Consider the following 19825-nt stretch of genomic DNA (forward strand, 5'->3'; position numbering starts at 1 on the left):
CAATTTCAAAGAAAAGTGGTGCTATCACCACTGTTCTGTTTAATATATGCTTTGGGTTTATATCCATGTTATTTTACATTGTGGTGTTCTGCAGTCAGTGAGACCTGACCATAAACAAGTAGTTGTTTTGTTTTTCTTTATGTGCAGAACAACCCTGGCTGCTCTGCACTTCAATGAAAATGCACATGGACCACAAATGTGTCCCAAAGATGGAGCACTAGTGTGCAGTGTGCATTTTCCCAAATACAAGTAGGGTGACTACATCGTCAGGAAAGTTTTGGAAAATGCACCTTTTGGTAGGTGTATCTACTATCAGAATAATATTTTCATAAATACAATGAGTTTTAGAAGCTTTACTAAACCTAACACTAATTGGTATAACCACCTTGATGGGAGTGGTACCCGGACATGACGACCAAGATACTGGTAGCACCCGTGGATAAACTGTTTGTTGACATCAATCACGTATTTCTATACCACATTCAAAAACCAACGTTGACCAAAGTATTTCACATTTAAAAATAGCAGGGTAAAAACAAAGCTAAAACAAGGTGACATGTTACTTTATATTATTTGCCTTGAACTAAAATGTGATTGTGACTAACCTCTTTTGCAGATTTTAAATGATAAAAGTAATAAAAAGGAAATTCACTTTTTGAGTTACTTGTATTTGGAATGTAAACATAGGCCTATAGATGGGATACTCACTCATTTCCTACATCTTGTCTGTAGTGTTGACGGTACATGTTGTATGCCGTCCCTAAGACCTCAGTGTTGAGACACACAGGAGCAAACCCACAGAGTTCAGTTATACACCTGCTTTCAGCTTGTTCCTCTCTCTTCTCTATCACTCTGTTCTCTACAACACACACTCTGTTCCACAGAGATCATTGGCTCACACTGCCCACAGGAACACCTACATCAAATTGAATCAAACAAATAAGAGCAATGTAAAACATTAGATCCAAGTTTTAAATGTAACAATTGATTATTATCAAATATATTACTATGTTGTTGTTATTATTATTTAGTTGTTGTTGTATTACAATAAAGTAAGGTATGATGAGATCCACTTTGATTTCAAGGTCAGCCGAGCTTGTAGACTAGTACTAATTCATTTATTGTACAGAATATATGACCATTGTTAATGTGATGTTGGATTTAGGACGTGGCTGAGTGGTAGATCAGATGCATCATATATCTACCATTCTTTATTCTGGAGTCTCCCGATGTCCATTGGTTAAGGACACAATCACATCGATGTCGCCATGACGATGGTCGACAGTTTCTCGGATCGTCAAGATACGATTCAAATCTATAAGGTCTGATGCCTGATGCCCCCTCAGACACACTCTCATTCTCTTTTTCTTCAAAAGAGTCTTCAACTACAGAGGAACAGTCTGAAAAGTCTGAATACCTTTCTCTGTCTTCGCTTTGCTGCGGCACGTCCATCCTTGTCTGGCTGCCGGCGCCTGTACTTCTGTGACGTCGCCGTCAAAAAGGAGGGGCTGAGAGAGCTCGCTCGGCGGAAATCCAGAATCACGACTAATTTCACTGGTTTTTCAGAGTTGTTTACTTGTGGATGACGGGAGCATGAGAAGAACGTTTTATTATGAAAATACTTTAATCCTTATTGCTTTTTTTTTGAATAATGTTTTGGTGTCATAGGCACTTAAAGAGTTTTCATTTCTAAAATCAAACAATCCAAAAAACAAAATACAGAGAAGCAATTCTGTAAATAGCAAAACTACAATTGCAATTTTATAAAATCAGACAAGTATAGAACTATTTTTAAAAGTTACTCTGAATAATGAACATGAAGTGAGTAAAAGAGGAAAGTGGATAGAAAATAATGAATGAAAGCAACATACATACTTGATGCTGTCTGTGTGCGTCTTGTACTCCATGATGGTGTTGGGCGGCAGGTTGAGGACTCTGCGCAGCGTGTCTCTGATGCGGGCCGTGGTGGCCTGGTCGCTGGCCGTTTTGTTCCAGATGGAGATGATGTCTTCCTGAGGGGACATCAAGAGGAGCAGTGTGAGGGCGGTTAGGGCTACTGGCTCTGTGCAGCACAAGTGTTTTTACCTGGAAACGGACCGACACCACAGCCCCACAGATCTCCTCTCCCACCATGAACTGCTCTCCCAGCATGGCCAGGATCAGGTTCTCCCAGCACCGAGACGCTAGGCCTTTCCTCAGCCGGATGATCCACTTCCCTCCCATCTTATTGGCATCATCCTGAACACATGCAGGCAAACGTTGACGCAACATTTCTGAATGTAGAAAACTAGATCAGAAGCAGTAACACCTACAGCCAAGTTGGTGTAAGGAAGCTTTTGCATTCATGCAGTATTTCGGTGGATCTAGTAATGTTTTTGTTCTGAATGAAGTGGCTGTTTGGTCTCGACCACGGGTGTCTTATCATGATCCTGGACTGGAGAGTCTCGCATGTCAGAGGTCTCTCCCAGTTGCAACACACTTGATTGTAGTGAGTGGCTCCTCATTGGGCGTTTTTTTACAAGCTTCGTGATGATTAATGATCACGCAGGGTTGAACGGGTCCTTGGATCCTTGCTGCTCAGTGATTGGAAGCATGTCCTCCAGGTGGCACTGTGACTGACAATGTATTTCAGTCTGTGGATGTGATGAGGGCCCACTCTGATCATACATGTAAAGTCTCAGGCTGAGTGGAGCATGCAAAGGCTAAATATACAGCCCTTCCTATCCATCCACAAGGTGGCGCCCTCACTGTGACTGTATATTTAGGGTCCGAGCAGAGCTGGACGAGACCCTATTGGAATGCAAGGAATGTTTGTTCTTAGGGATGCACCGAAACCACTTTTTCTAAAATGAGTAGTGTATGAGTAGTACTTGCATTTGAGTACTCACCGATAAAGAGTACTTAGGCCAATACACACATTATTTTTTTCCACCGATGTTATTCAATTCAATTCAATTTTATTTGTAAAGCGCTAAATCAGATCAACAAACATCTCAAAGCGCTCTTACAATGATAGAGAACAACAGGACCCAACTAAACCCTTCCAAAGCAAGCAGGTGTAACAAGCAACAGTGGCCAGGAAAAACTCCCTCGCATGGAGAGAAGTTCAAGAACTCCCTCTTCAGGAAGATTATTGAACAACATTCATACATTGTGATGTACAGACATTAGAAATGTGTTCTTTTATGTCACTGCCACATTTACTGTAAGAAATGAAAGGACCCGAAAGAGGCTGTGTCTCTGTGCGTGTTTTCAGTTTTGGTTTTGTTTTAATTTAATAAATTATGGAGAACGGCATTTTGACTCCGCGTCTCTGTGTGGGAACCCGACGGTGGCATGCTCGACTGCCACAACAGGTTTTAATGCTCCAGGAAACCCATTTATCCAATGAAGAACACAATAAGATGAGAAGCTTGGGATGCTTAAACTCATTTTACGGTTCCTGTAAAAATAGTAGGAAAAGAGAAGTGATATACTGTAGTCAAAGGAAAACTAGATTATATATTAGTCACATTTGCCTGTATTTATACAACACCAGAAAGCGATAAGAAATTCTTTGCTGAGCTTTTTGAGAAAATCGTTACTTTCAGTGAGGGCATGTTAGTCTGTGGTGGCGACTGGAATACAATCCGAGATTACTCCTTGGACACAAGTAAAAACAACACAAATTGCACATGTCTAAAAAGCTCAATATCTTAATCAAAGAAACTGGTATGTTTGATGTCTGGAGGAATCTGCATACTTCTGACAAGGACTTTAATCATTTCTCGGCCACACATCAAATTCACTCAAGAATATCTTATTTTTTTGATGAATGTAGTAGACAGGCGAAGGGTGAAAGAATGCTCAATTGGAACTTCAGATGTCTCAGACCATAATGCCGTTTACCTACCTATACATCTAAACGACAGACGAAAAAATACACTTTGGAGAATGAATATTGGGATTCTGAATAACATAACAGTGAATGGAAATTCAAGGAGAAATTAGGTAGTGTACTGAAAATATTAACAGCGAAGTAGAACAAACAATAATATGGGATACTGTTAAAGCAATTATGAGAGGGAATCTAATTTCACAGACGGCCAATATGAATAAAGTGAAGAGATTAAAATATGAAAAATTACAGGAAGATTTGAAAAGGTTAGAGAAACAAAATCAAACACAAAGATATAGGGCTGACAGATCAGCTCGAAGAAGTCAGAAAACAAATGGATGCAACTCAGACTGATGAATTGGAAAAGGAACACTGATTCATAAAACAAACCTTTTACGAACTCGGTCCAAAATCATTAAAGGCTCTGGCAAGACGCCTCAAGACACAACAAATTAAAAACAGCATATTTAAGATTAGAAATTCATTGAATAATGTCTTGACTTTTGAACCTGGGAAAATCGAAAACTCAGACCTGCCAACCGTGTCAAAATATTTTGAGTACCACTTGTGTTATGCGGCTTTTATTCGCAGACTTTTGCAACTCCATTGCTTTGCACTCAGTAATTTGCCAATTCACTGGCTAGAAATTGGTTATAAAAAAAACAATAAAACCTATATTCTTGATTACAATACTTTTAATAAAGAAAATATAGACATTTTGCACTCAACAGAAAACCACAAAATGCTTTGTCCTTATCATGACAGCCTTTCAATAAAACACAGAAACACTTTCAAAACATGAAAATGCTGTTAACAAACCAAGGTAACTATAGTATTTACATTTATTTTATTTAGTTGATCATGGCAGTGGTTGCAAAACTTGCTGCAAAAGATTTGTTGGCTCCATGTTTAAATTGTATAAATAATCACATTCCTCCTTAGGGAGGAGGCAGGGAGGAGGGGGGCGGGATGTTACGCTATCGGTTCGGAAGACTCGTTATTCTCCGCTTTTCTACAGTGATTGGCTGAAACTGCTTCACCATGCTGCTGCGTCGTGTTGTCAGACATGAGTACCTCACGTGCACATTTGCCACAGAACTCACGTCGGCAGCTTTTTGCGTACTTTCGAGGGGCGAGTAGTACTAGCGTATTTAGATGTCAAAATGCGTAGAGGATGGCAGGTTTGAAAACTGCTTCAAAGATTATTACATGTCACTATACTCTGATTCAGATCCAATGGAAGATGAGACAATCACAAGATCTTCACTCCATTGGAAAGGTACAAAATGAATCTTTATCCAACCCAATTACAAAGACAGAATTAGATGGTGATATTAAGAAATTGAAAACCAATAAGAGCCCAGGGAGTGATGGTTTCCCTAGTTAGGGGTACAAGGTTTTTGCAGAGGATCTTGACCCGCATAGCTTGATACCTTGAACTGGACTCTTCAACATGCCCCCATCATGGAAAGAAGCAATGATATCGGTGTTACCAAAGGTAGGTAAAGAGCTTTGTGAATCTTATCGTCCATTCTTAGTACTAAATGTAGATTATAAAATATTCACATCCATCATTTCTAGGAGGTTGGAACATCTCCTCCCTGACTTAATAGGTGAGGACCAAACTGGGTCCATTCAGGGTAGACAAACACAAGACAATATCAGGCGCAAATTACATATTGTAGAGCAGATTAATAAAAGGGAACTTGGCGCAGCCTTAAGTCTTGATGCAGAAAAGGCATTCGACAGAGTTAGCTGGCTCTTCGGTCAGATGTCCAGATACAAAGTGAATATTAAAAAAAACACAGGTTCTCTGCTTAAATTATACACCAAACAGCAAAATTAGAAGCAACTATAAATTGAAGTGGGACTCAAAAACGTCAAACTATCTAGGAGTAACAATCACACAGAATTTATCTAATCTGTATGAATCTAATTATTATACTTTGAATGATAAAACACTGGTCAACATTAATCTTGGACTTCAGCTCGAGGAGAGAGACGATAAAAATGAACGTACTGCCCAAGCTATTATATCTGTTTCTCTCACTCCCTGTAAGGATCCCAGAATCCCAGTTCTCTGCATGATACAAATGAATATCTAGATTTACTTGAGCAGGCGCTAAACCAAGGATAAACCTCAAAACACTTCAGTTAGATAAAGAACAAAAGGTCTCGCCCTGCCTGACTTCAAACAGTACTACTATGCGGATCAACTGCGATACATAGTTTATTGGTGTTCTGAATATCACGCAAAGTGGAAACACTTTGAATTCAATATAGATGAAGTGCCACCTTCTGCAAAATTAGGGGGAAAGAAATTAAGGATCATAAGGAAGATAATACAAGCTTGAGTAACACTTAAACACTAAAATATGGTCTGAGATTGTTAAGAAAAACAAATTGGAAGGAGGTAGTAAATTATTAATATAGGCCTCTCAAACACCTGCTTTTGGTCCCAGTGTGTCAGATGAGATGTTTTCAGGTGGACAGAGAGGAATAACAGCAATATGTACACTTGTTGAAGGAAAAAACTTTAAATCCTTTGAAAAACTCAAACAAGTGTTCAAGTTAAAAAACAAAGACCTGTACCGGTATTTACAGTTACGGAACTTTAATCAAAAGGAAGAGAAAATGCATTTATCAGAGGAGATTCAGAAGTTGATATTATTTGTGACAGGCGCATATACCAGAGTTCCTTCAAAGATCGTATCAAAACTGTATCGCGATCTCCAAGAATGTAATAGAACAAACTCATTACATCTGAAAACAAAATGGGAACAAGAAGTCAACGTCACAATGTCTGACGGTGGCTGGCTCTCCATGTGCAACACAACAAACTTCAACGAGCTTGAGAAGATGGAGCGAAATCAGTTGGAAAAACCTTATACGCTTTTTTAATAGCCCACACATAAAGGCTAAACAATTAAAATTACAAGAGGATTGTTGGACAGGGTGTGGACATGTGGACGGCTATCACTCCCACATCTTTTGGTCAGGCGTAAAAATACAGTCATACTGGAACAATGTCATTCAAATAATAGAGGAAATCTTAAATGTAAAACTACCCAGGGACCCACGGATTGTATATCTGGGATTGTATTACCTGGTGAAATACTTGAAAAGAAAGACACTTACCTCTTTAAAATATTGACCATTGCTATCAAAAAGACCTTGACTGGCTGAAAACCGACTCCCCCAAAAAACTCGACAATGGCTGGACATTGTTGAGGAAATATATAAAATGGAAAAATTGACTTTTTTCTTGAGAGTCAGAGTGGGATTTGAACTGGACTGCATCAGAACTGTACTGCATCCAAGGTCAAATCCCTACCACAACGGACTATTTTAATAAACATGGAAAACCTCCCCCTTTTTTGTTTTTATTATTTTTGTTTTAGCTGTAAGTTGGTGTTATTGTTATTATTGTTAGTAACTAAAATTTGAAAATGGTATAATAAAAAGTTATAAAAAAAAAGTTAAGTTAAAAGAAGAGCATTGAGGAAGTTAAGGCCGACACGTTTCTGCTGTAATAAAGTGAAACAGTGATCGCAGTGCTGTGCATTTATATCGCAGATGAATTGATATCGTATGATCTTATGAAGTCAGCATTAACAAGTCAGAAATGTTCTGGTTTGGGCTGAAGCAGCAGTGTTACTTTAGCCTGGTGGACGTGTTTTAATTCTTCATTTTCTCAGAATAATTGCTACTTCAATAATCTGTAAACTGCGCTACAGGATTTCTCTGTGTGTGTGATTGGTCAGACGTCGCAAACCCCGCCCCTTTCATGTAAAACGCACACAAGGGGGTTGAAACGGTGAGTAGACAACCTGCTTCGTAGTAACGGTTATAAAGATCGCGCGTGTCTGGATCTGTGAACCCAGGAAACAAAGTGAGATCCTGGATACGTTTATCACGGTTTGTAGTAGAGGCCTCTGGTGAATCCTGCCCTCGTCCACAGTGAGCTGGAATCGCCTCCAGCGCCCTGCCACCCTGAAGAGGATAAGCGGTATAGAAGATGGAGGGATGGATATATTGGCCTTGTAGTTCTATCAACATCGACATGTAATCAACAGCTGATTGTCAAATCAAATGAATTCAGTACAATTCAAAAATGTATTGACAATTTATTATCATGTAACATAGAAGTGAAAATATATCTATGACTGCTATAATGTTTTCTCATTGACTAAATAAAAGTCAGGCTCATTTGCAAAATATGCTCATTTGCTCCCCACCCACCTGAAGGGGGCAAGCCACCTTTTTCCAGTCGAGAACCATGACCTCGGATTTAGAGGTGCTGATCCTCATCCCAGTTGCTTCACACTCGGCTGTGAACCGCGCCAGTGCACGCTGAAGGTCCAGGTTTGATGAAACCACCAGGACCACATCGTCTGCAAAAAGCAGAGACGAGATCCTGTGGTCCCCAAACCGGACCCCCTCCGGTCCCTGGCTGTGCCTAGAAATTCTGTCCATAAAAGTTATGAACAGAACCGGTGACAAAGGACAGCCCTGCCGGAGGCCAACGTGCACTGGGAACAGGTCCGACTTACTGCCGGCAATGCGAACCAAACTCCTGCTCCAGGCGTACAGGGACTGGACAGCCCTTAGCAAAGGGTCCTGGACAGCCCTTAGCAAAGGGTCCTGGACTCCATACTCCCGGAGCACCCCCCACAGGACGTCCCGAGGGACACGGTCGAACGCCTTCTCCAGGTCCACAATTCACATGTGGACTGGTTGAGCGAACTCCCATGAGCCCTCGAGCACCCGGTTGAGAGTATAGAGCTGGTCCATTGTTCCACGACCAGGACGAAAACCACATTGTTCCTCTTGGATCCGAGGTTCGACTAACGGCCGGATCCGCCTCTCCAGTACCCTGGAGTAGACTTTCCCGGGGAGGCTGAGGAGTGTGATCCCCCTGTAGTTGGAACACACCCTCCGATCCCCCTTCTTAAAAAGAGGGACCACGACCCCGTGCTACCACTCCAGAGGTACTGTCCCTGACCGCCACGCGATGTTGCAGAGACATGTCAGCTACGACAGTCCCGGCACATTCAGAGACTTAAGGAACTCGGGGCGAATCTCATCCACTCCCGGTGCCTTGCCACCGAGGAGCTTAGCAACTACCTCGGTGACTTCAGCTTGGGTAATGGGCGAGTCTACCTGAGAACCCAGCCTCTGCTTTCCACTGAGAAGGCCTCACTTCAGTGCCTCTGAGACTCAGGTGGAGGAGCGCGTTGCTGATTCTGGAACCATATTTAGTTTTGATCTTGTTCACTCATCAATGTGTGTTATGTACAGAGATGCTTTCCTCAGACCTGGGAAAGAGTCTCAGGGACATCTGGAGCCAGGAAGTGGAAGTGTCAGTTCTAACAAACTGCTCTTTCAGGGCAACATCTGCTTGGAGATCAACCATTAGCACCAGGAGAGGCCCAGCATTTACCCATTTAAAGTTCTGTGTGACTTCCTGTGAGAACCTCCTGACATCTGTGATAAGAAATGAATTTGAATGAACATGAACAGCTGCTGTAAAATTCTATTGTATTTTGTCCAAAACATCTGAGAGAGAAATGATCTAAACATCTAGTAACACTGGATGGTATTACTTTGACCTCCAGTGGCACTATGAGGAACCTGTCAGTTATTTTGCACCAGGACTGATCTTTCAATTCCCACATTAAACAAATCTGCAGGACTGACTTTTTTCACCTGCATCATATTTATAAAATCAGCGACATGTTGACTCAGAGTGAAGCTGAAAAACTAATCCATGCATTTGCTACTTCCAGAGTCGAATAGGAAAGCCACCACCTGAGCCTAGTTCTGCAGGTTTCCTCCTATAAAAATAGGAGTCTGTTTTTTCCACAGTTGCATATGCTGGCTCATTCAGAATTGTTGAGTTTTTTTTCCCCATAAAAGTTCCTCGAAATGTCTTTCTCTCTTTTGTATTTCGTACGCAACTGAGAACAAAACCTCCGCAGGAGGCCCAGCCCCTATAGTTAGTGCCCGAAATTTATTTTTTAATTTAAACTGCAGCAGCCAGATAAACATCTAAATCAACTGGTGGGCGAGTACGAAGCTCACACACACAGCCTGAAGGGGACAGCAACGCAATGCACCGTTGTTTACTCTCCTATCAAGCGAAGAAGGGGGTCGACTTCCGGTTTTCCGGCAAATCAAACTTGAAATAGAGAATTACAGTCGTATTTTATTTCCCGAAACGCATATCGGGAAACCATCTGATTTCCGTTTTTCGTTTCCCCATATCAAATCGAAAAACGAAAATCGGATGGTTTCCGGTTTTTCGTTCTCTGACATCAAAACAAAAATCAAACGGCCGGAAGGTACACGGACCCATAAGGCCCGTGGGCCAAAACCCAGCAAGAGGTCCAATCTGGTCCCACCAAGCAAGGAGGTTAAAGGATTTATACTACTTTGTTTTGACATTTCATTGGATTTTGCACCAGAATGTTTCATTAAAATTGACTTCATTTTCAGGAACTATTTGATCTTGTAAAAATATAGAGAATTTCATTACAGACACTGAACACAACAGAGAAAAACTTTAAAGTGTAAATTCCAAGGTTATTATAGCAATGGAGAAGGAGAACAGAGCAAGAGGAGGAGGGGGAGGAAGAGGGGGAACAGAAGGAGAACAGAGCAAGAGGAGGAGGGGGCATGCTTTTTAATGCTAATGCTAAGCTAGTTAGCTTAGCAGATTAGCATGCGAGATAAGACCAGGTGCCAGGTCAGGGACACCTGGGAGGAACCTGGGTGATTTTCAGGTGAAGAACATTTAAGGCACATGTGTCGAACTCCAGGCCTCGAGGGCCGCAGCCCTGCACGTTTTGCATGTCTCCCAGCTTCAACACAGCTGATTGCAATGAGCAGCTCGTTATCTGGCTTTGTGCTGAATGTGGTGATGAACCATCAGGACATTCAGGGGAGGGAGACATTTAAAACGTGCAGGGCTGCGGCCCACGAGGATCTGAGTTTGACACCCCTGATTTAAGGGGACTGGAGGCTGCGATTGGGCCGACCCCGACGGGCCGGGGGGCGAGGTCCCGACCAACGCTGCTTGCAGCTTTAATTGTTCTTGCTCTTGACTTGTTCTAAGTTCGTTTAGCTCCATTCGGGTTTATCTGAAATAATGAGGCTGATAATAATAATATGGTCACTGTGAGGAATTAATATTGGAACACGATGAAAAGCTGGTAGCATGTAGACTGGGTCAGAAGAACACTGACAATCACTCCAGTGGCGCAACACACAGCCACATTAACTCAAGCGTCTGTATTCAACCTGCAACTAACCAACCATCCTCGCACTGAGCAAGATTACGAAAACCTTTGTGCGCAGAGCCTCAAACTTTGGCACATTTCAAACATTGAAAACTGTGATTCAAGGCATCAGACGGCTCTTCATACGCACAACAGATTTCCTCACTCACTTTTTTTTTTTTTTTGATTTTATTAGATTTTTTATTACAATTTTTCCTGGATTGACAGCCATTCCCTGGTGCACTGAATTCCTCTGCTTGAGACAGCCCAGACCCCCGGCTGGGGGACCCTGCTATTGGGTGAGCCTAAGCCTAATTTGCATTATTTGAATATAACCATTTTGCAAGCAGTTTGCCATCGCTGAATTCAGAATAAATATGTGTATTTCGATACACTAAAGGGCCAAAACATCTGGACATTTACCATTTGTTCTCTGATTTCAGATGTGGATGATTAAGTGTGCTTTTCAGTGATACTTACACATTGTATCAAGTCTTAAATAGTTTATTTCAACTTATCAGCTGCATTTATTTTAAACAATGCACTTGGGTCGTATGCCTAGACTCTAAAACCTAACTGACAGTACCAAGTGCATGTCGCCATTGAGGGGCGCGGTCGTTCACAGAGGTGGTTATCGTTATACAGTTCAGACCCTAGGCTGTTGCTCTGAACTGACAATGTTGACTGAGACCATGGGCATGACCTCTGGATGCTAGACCGTGAGAGTCGGAGCGAAGCTCCCTCGCCAACCAGCCTAAGCAGTTACTCAGTCGAGTTATCCCCCATCTACTGAAGCACAGCGGGGACTGGGTAGCCTTACCCTTGAGACGGAGGGCTGGAGACCTGGTGGAGTCCAGGGCTGATTTTATGGGTTGATAAATGCTATCAAGATGTCGATACCACTAAACTCGTGTGTGTGCCTGTTTGCCCTCCGATGGAATCATGACATCTCCTCACCTCCCACATGGGTTTGATGCCTTCCTTGAAGAGGTGAAAGTCACTGTGACCCGTCAGGTCACCCGGCCGGATCATGTGACTGTAGAAACGCCAGAACTGCTCCACCTTTGGACATGAAGGGAATGTTGAGACTGTGTGTATGTTTGGCTGAGGTGGAGAAGTGTGAGTGGAGTAGTCAGGAGGAGAACAGACCGAAGCGAAGCTGCCAATCTGTTTGATGTTCTGCTCGTAGCTCTGCGTGCTGGCCGGCCTCCCCGGAGTGCGTCTGGAGTACCAGAAGGTGTAGTTGTATTGAAGAGGGTGCTCTCCCGCTCCAGGCACCACCATCTGCCAAAACCACCACAGGAGCTCAGTCTAACAGTCAACACCAATAAATACATATGTGTGACTCTCCGCAGCCTCACTTTTTTCCTGGAAGAGTTCTGGTCCTTGTCCTCATCTTCAGTTTTTTCCTTCTCACCGTCTTTCGGTGAGGCTTGGTCTTGGTCATGGTCTCCGCTGTCGTCATCTTTCAGACTGGATCGGAAACAAGGAAACCAGTCATTTCTCATCCCTGTGATGACTTTTAACCCACTTCAGGATCACTGTGGAACTTAGTGCTTCATATCTTGCTCACTGCAGACCAGCAGATTTAAACTTTCACCTTGTGGTTATGTTTGTGGTATTTTTCAAAGCCCGACTGTTCCTGTGTCAGTAAGAGGCAATTTCAGCAGCGCTTATGTTAGCATTTTAACCTGACTTTATTACACTACAATACATTCAGTTTTGTAAATATGTGATGTAATAAAAGGAAAAAAACTACACTGGGACAAGGCACCCCCCTGACCTCCAGACTGTTGGACACAAAAGGTTGTTAAAGTTACAATCTTAGAAAGCTACTAAACACAAATATTTTATTAATCCAAGAAGAAAACCTTTTCTTCAACATGGAGGCTTAAAGGTTTAATGGAGATAATGGATCAACTTAAAAGTGAAAAAGTAATCAGCATTATGCATTATTTTACTTTGACGGCTAACTTTCAACTGAAAAAAGAAAAAGCAGCAGAAATTCTTTTGGTTGAGTTATTTTTCTGTTTCTCTGTTCAGAATTTAGTCGGAAAACAATTGTGTGTGTGAGCTGAACCCAGAGAAACCCTCAATGAAAACAAAAAGCCTAGAATAGATGAAATATAAATCCAATAAATCTGTAATTGATGCAGAAGTAAGTTTAAAAAAATTGTAAAAATAGTTTTTGCAAAGAAACAAAATGATAAAAATGTATGATTTAGAAAAGCAGTTCCCCATTCTGGTCTTCAGAGACTGTTTGACGGGATGAAGTAGGGCCTGACCGATATGGATTTTTTGGGGGGCCGACAACTATTCCGATACTAAGGAATAAAGAATCTTGATCACAGATATATCGACAGATCACATTCTTACCTTTTTCAATTAAAAAAAGATTAAATATCTGCCTTTGATGGCTTAACCCTTGTATGGCGTTTGGGACCCATTTTCTTTTTTTTATCAGAGGAGAGATGATTCTCAGGGTTTTGGTTATACAGGGAGGGAAGACCAGTCATTATGTTCTTGCTATGTTCAGCACTGTATAGTAGTAGTACATTCTAAAGGCAAACTTCTGCAGCTGTACATACCTCATGTTTATACCCTCATAGGTAGTTATGAACAGGGACATAGTTATCTTGGAATGTAAATGGCTTTGAGCTCCACTCTGAAAAGGCGAAAGGTGTTAAGCTACCAGAAACAAAATAACTTGGATGTGATCATGCTCCAGGAAACATCTCTTAGAAAGACAGCACCAGAATTAATAATAAATGGATTGGCAGGGCCTATCACAAGACTTAACCAAAAGAAGCGAGGGGTGTCCATATTGTGTACAAAAAAGGTTAATGTGAAGGTAGAGAGTGAATGTAGAGACAAAGAGGGGCGGGTAAATATACTTCGAGTTAAAATATTAGGTCAAAATCTAATTTTGGGGAACCTCTATGCAACTAATGTGGAGGATCTAGATTTCTTCCTTCAACTAAAGAAAATTATACTGGACCTTGGGGACTTTTCTGTTATTCTGAGGGTGACTATAATCAGGTGCTGGATGCTTTTCTAGACAAATCTGGCTCTAGTTCTGTCTAGTCCATATAGAACTCTAGCATCCATTTAAGTCTTATGTAAAGATTTAGGGTTATTTGCTGCATGGGGACTTCTAAACCCTACTGCTCGCGACCACAAATTCTTTTCAAACGGACACTGTATACTCCCATATTGACTACTTCTTGATAGAGACCGATTTACAAAATAAATGTGAAATTGGACATATTCGCAAAAATCTGGGGGCCGTTCCTAAAAGACCAAAGAGTGTATCTTAACATATATACAGCATCTGACATGCATGATCCCAAATTAAATTTACAGTGCAACATCCCTGACTGGTGGGACGGGGGTGGGGTTACAGCTGGTAGGTGGGGGCTAATTAAGAGGAAGGAAAAAAAAGTTTCCTATAAAATGCTATATTGGATTCACTTTTTTTTGTTGTTCAATTATTTATTTTTATTACTGTTATCACTTTGACCAATTTTACCTAATGTCATTACTATTCCTGGCTTTTGTGTTTGTATTTTTCTTACCTATTTTCTGTACCTTATGGAATGAATATAATTTTGTTTCAATGTATATTATGTTTCTATGTTATGGACTTATATGAGGGAAACAATAAAAATTGAAAAATCACTCATGTCAGTCACTCTAGAGTTGTAAGCAGTGACGAGGAGGTCGTCTGTCTCCAGCACCAGTCTGTCCAGAGTGCATGGCGGTGCTGGAGCATCAATAGAGCAGCATTACACATGATGACTGTCCCCCTGCTATTCATATGCTGGCTCAGATTTATTTATTTAATTAATTAGATTGATTGTCAGAATTGATAATCAATCAGTTCTGTAAACAACGGTGTTAATTAGCAAACTTTCGGCAGATTACTGATTTTCCTCTCAAGGCTATAATCGGCCGATTAAATCAGCCGGCCAATTAATTGGTCGGGCACAACTATAAACAAAGGCTAAAGTAAAATTAAAGCTGCAAGCAGCGTCGAATAGGTCCTCGTATCATTGCTGGTCAGCGATTGTAAACATGTCCTCCAGGTGGCGCTGTGATTGACACTGCATTTTAGCCTGTGGATGTGATGAAGGCCAACTGTGATCATACATGTAAAGGTTCAGGCTGAGTGGAGCATGTACAGGCTAGTTATGCAGCCTTTCCTGTCCAACCACCAGGTGGCGCTCTCACTGTGACTGTATATTGGTCTGTGGAATTCATCATATAGCATGTAGAGTTCCACAACATTTCTTGTTTCATGGCGAACCATCAGATTTTCGGGAGCTTCCAAGGCAGAAGAATTTTGACAGAATTTTTCATCTGAATGCTTTAAACTTTCACACCCAATAGGTGACGTTAATAATATTTCAAAATTGGTGTCCAGCATATGAAGTTTGGGGTCGATTGGATGCGTGTATTTCCATGAGGAAATACAGAAATTTGCAGTGCCGCCGCAAACGCATCTTTTGATGTCAAGTCACCACTTCTTCATGACTCTCAATGAGCAGGTCAAGGTCTATGTCACATTTGAATTTAATATCTTTAATGGGCTAACAATAGTGCATCAAAGTGTCAAACTTTGAAATTCCTGCTACCACAAGGTGGCGCCAAGACTGAACAGACAACAGCATATGGATGTGTTCCGGGAAGCACCGTGTCTTTCTGTGTGGAGTTTACATGTTCTTCCTGCGTGTGTACGGGTTTCCCCCTCAGTCCCAAAAACATGCCCCCTGAGCAAGACCCTCAGCCCCTACCAGTGCCCCCTGAGCGGTGCTACCAATGGGTCAATTCTTAAGCTTATATTATAGATTCTTTTATAATGTTTTTTTCTTTCAAATGTTCCTCAGAGCGTCATGAAGACCGACACGTCAGATGATGCTCTGAGGAAAGCTGCAGACGCAGCAGAAACATGTCAGGAAGGTCAAAACATTCCTGCTTCTCTTGTCGTTAAAAAGCATCTATAATATATGAGGGATTATTACAGTGTAGCAGTGATGGACGCCACCGTAGGGTTCAACCACAGAGTCAGAAGTTCCAATCACCAAAATGTATTCAATTAAAACAAAACCAAATCTGACATACAGAGACTCTGCAGCACTGTGTCTCCTCTGCTCGTCACCCGGTGTCTCCTCTTTTATGGACAGAGAGGTGAGGCAGCGCACCTGATGGGAATCAGGTGCGCTGCCTCACCTCTCGGTCACATACATTGAAATACTTTTTTAAAAATAGACATACTTAACTTTTTGCAACACTTTGCACTCAGGCCTGGTGAAATATGTGAACATTTGGAGGAATCAAACATGTGACTGGCAAAGTGGCTCAACAGCACCACTGGCAACATTTTAAAATGGTAGCCCCAGAACCCCGTTTCACCTAGAGCTATGAAATTTGGCCACCATATCTAACACCCCATGATGCACAAAAAAAATCTCTTACACAAAACTGAAAACTCAACAGGAAGTTGGCCATTTTGAAAAATATGGCGGAATTTCCAAAAGCAAAGAAGTCCAAAGGGGTAATTCCAATTTATCTGAAAATTGGTGTGATGATCAACAAGGCTTTGGTGAGCAAAGCTTCCTTAAGTCATTGAAAAATATCAGAGGGCGTGGCCGAAGTTTGATTTTTCACCACCAAACAGAAAACGCAGTGTAAAAGGCCTTAACATTCCTTGATCGGCATCAAACTTCACACATTAAATCAGAGTCTGGCCGAGGGAAGCACCGATCCACATTTTTTCACTTCTCATCCAATCCTGATACCTGAATTTGTATATCTGCTGATACCGATATTGTTCCGATACCAGAGTTATTTGCTTTAATATTATCATTACTGTTGATTCTATATGAGGCTGTAATAAACTCCTCTCGACAGTAAAGTATGAAATGTACTAATGTATACATGTATTCTCTCTAAAGACAACTTGAGGTTAGTATCAGGACAGAAAAGGAAGCAGTACAAAGTATTTTTGTTCCATGTGGACAATGTGGGGGTCTGCGTGACGTCATCATCTCATAATAAACTAGTTCTATCTTTAGAACCTCAGAATGACTTTATTAATTTCTGGGGAAACTCTTGAGCAAGGCAGCAGCAACACAATGTTTCCAGCTCAAACGCAGCTCCAACCATTGGGACTATTTCCAGGGAGTTTAGCGTGGAATAGGACGCAGCTTCACGGAGGTGTGAATCGCCTGCTGACAGCCTGGAGGAGCTGCTGGTCATTGTTTTGATGTCAGAGCTGTTCTCCTCCGAGAGCTGGAGTTTGAAAACGCTGACGTCTGGCTGCAGAGCACCGCCTCGCTGGACTACGGCGTGGAAACATTGCACATTGCTTTCCAGTGTTTTGAGCGTAAAATACGTCCAAACAGCAGACATGTTATAAAAAGTTGTATAGCCACAGTGCTGCTATATTAGCCTGCAAACTGTGGAATGGATTTTCTATATCATTACTCTGCGTCTCATTGAGACCCGCCTCCGTTCAGGAAATCCATTCCACAGTTTGCAGCCAGCGAGCAGAGCAGCGGCAGGAAATCCCCTGAAGCACAGATGAGGCTCGCGGATGGGAAATCACAGCAGGTTGGATAGGAAATGTCTGATCCGTGAATTACGTTGGTATCGGAACCCGATACTGATACTGGATCGGACCCATCCCTAGTCCGGCCCTGGTCAAGACCAAAGGATGACTCTCAGTTGTAACGCCATTTGAGGGCCTGGCTTTGGCCACGTTCGTCATGCAACAGGAAGTTCAATGTAAATAGACAGAACGTGATCAGATTGACCTCAAGCTTGAAATGGTGCATCAGAGTCCTGCCCTCAACACAGCCATACAACAATTACGACTGTCAGCCATGGCGCAACCTTCTGGAAACAGGAAGTGGAGTGTAGATAACCTGAATGTGCTCTGTTCTGCCTCAAATATCACAGATTGTATTACAGTATGGTCCACATCACACAAATCTCAGCCATAGCTCCTCCTGAGGGAGTGGATGTGGCCACACCACAAACTTTGTTATTCGCCATCGAACAGGAAGTAAACTGTGAGTAGGGCTGCTCAATTAATCAAATTTTAATCGGGATTACGATTATGGCTCCAGACGATCTCAAAATTCATATAATGGAGGAAAGAGGATGATGTAGTAGAGCCGATGAACGGGATTCGGAGGCGGCATGTTCAGCAAGGAACTCCAAGCTTTCTTCTCCATTCAACCAAACGTCTCAGTAACTCTTTTCTTTTCTCTTTCTCTCCAACATAAGAGCGTGTATGCTGTGTAACACCAAGATACCTCCCACCAGAATCCCCGCCTCGACAAAATAAAGTTCCCCACCACCCCACAGTAACTGGGGGAATATGAACTTAACAGCACCACCATGTGGTGTTTCCCTCTGAGACGGGCATCACTGTCACCAACTTTCTGGCTAAATCTGTCGACTTTTCAGGTCCTGTTGGCGACTTTTACTGTGAAAAGTGACTTGCGACAGATCTAGCGACTTTCTAGTGTTTGGCGACTGACGTGAAAGCAGGTATGGTCCTGCAGTCACTGTCGTCAACGAGTAGCATGTCCTCCTGTGAGCCCCTCCCCCGTCCTGAAGCATTGACAGGCCTGCGGTCAGTCTGACAGTCCCTCCATCCCTCCCTCCCTCCCTCCTGCAGCCAGACCAGAGGAGACCCTCACCACACCATGTCCACACTGAGAATGAAGCACGCTAGGCCGCTATGGAAATATATAATGAATATTTATTGTTTTCAAAAGATTGAGTGCAGTACAACGGTTTATTTTTTACTACTACATTACAAGATATTTTTATATACTTAACAGGAGTCTTTTGTTTTTTTTAAAGATGTTCAATAAATGCTGTTCCTAATTCAAAGACATAATCGTGTAAATAATCGTGATTTCAATATTGCACCAAATAATCGTGATTATGATATTTTTCCATAATCAAGCAGCCCAAACTGTAAATACCCTCAACATTGTCCGCTCGGTCTCAAACTTAACACGTTCCATTAGAGTCCAGATCTGATCGGAGCCATAAGACGAGGCCTGTCACCATAACAAATTTTGCTGGACGATAAATTGTCCCAGAAATTATTGTGATAAATGATAATATTGCCGTTTTGATACCATTTTTCCACTAATATATTAATATATATGTAAGTATACCCTTTTAAAGATAAATACACTTTTATTTCTTAAGAATATTACAAATAGGAATTGTATTATGAAAAAAGACTTTGTAAATAGTCTTTTTACAAATAACCCCCCCCCCCCCCCACACACACACACACACACTAGAGTGATTGACAGGCAGTATTGGGAAAGTTCACTTTCTACATGAACCAGTTCAAAGTTCAGTTCACAAATTTTTATATGAACCAGTTCAGTTCATAGTTCTAAATTCATAGTTCCAAAAATGAACTAGTTCATAATTCTTTTTTTTTTTTCAATATGCTGCTGTGAGCTTTGGAGTTACGTGATGCACCTGAACACATCACCCAGTATCAGCAGCATGAAGCTTGTTAACCCTTAAAAAGCAGAGTCGTCCTCGTTCAAAGCATGTTAAAAAATAAAAAGTAGCGGCTTGTCATCCAGAAAGTACAGTAACCATACCAAGATGAAGTATTAATGGTGAG

The 19825-nt window shown here is 41.7% G+C and overlaps 1 protein-coding gene across 2 annotated transcripts in view; it reads right to left on the bottom strand.

Moving 5' to 3' along the window:
- The window catches only part of eif4e2 (eukaryotic translation initiation factor 4E family member 2), a 28370-nt gene that overhangs the window by 4300 nt on the left and 4245 nt on the right, over window positions 1–19825 (bottom strand). The window contains exons 2-6 of one of the 2 annotated variants that reach the window (XM_080468690.1): window positions 12519–12630; window positions 12307–12441; window positions 12115–12219; window positions 2086–2238; window positions 1872–2012 (exon numbers count right to left, since the gene is read on the bottom strand). In XM_080468690.1, coding sequence (XP_080324816.1) covers window positions 1872–2012; window positions 2086–2238; window positions 12115–12219; window positions 12307–12441; window positions 12519–12630 — 646 coding nt within the window. The remainder of the gene's footprint in view (window positions 1–1871; window positions 2013–2085; window positions 2239–12114; window positions 12220–12306; window positions 12442–12518; window positions 12631–19825) is intronic. The other variant, XM_080468689.1, reaches the window with a different exon arrangement.

This window comes from Lipophrys pholis (assembly GCF_963383615.2).
Source record: "Lipophrys pholis genome assembly, chromosome: 1".
Lineage (NCBI taxonomy): Eukaryota > Metazoa > Chordata > Actinopteri > Blenniiformes > Blenniidae > Lipophrys > Lipophrys pholis.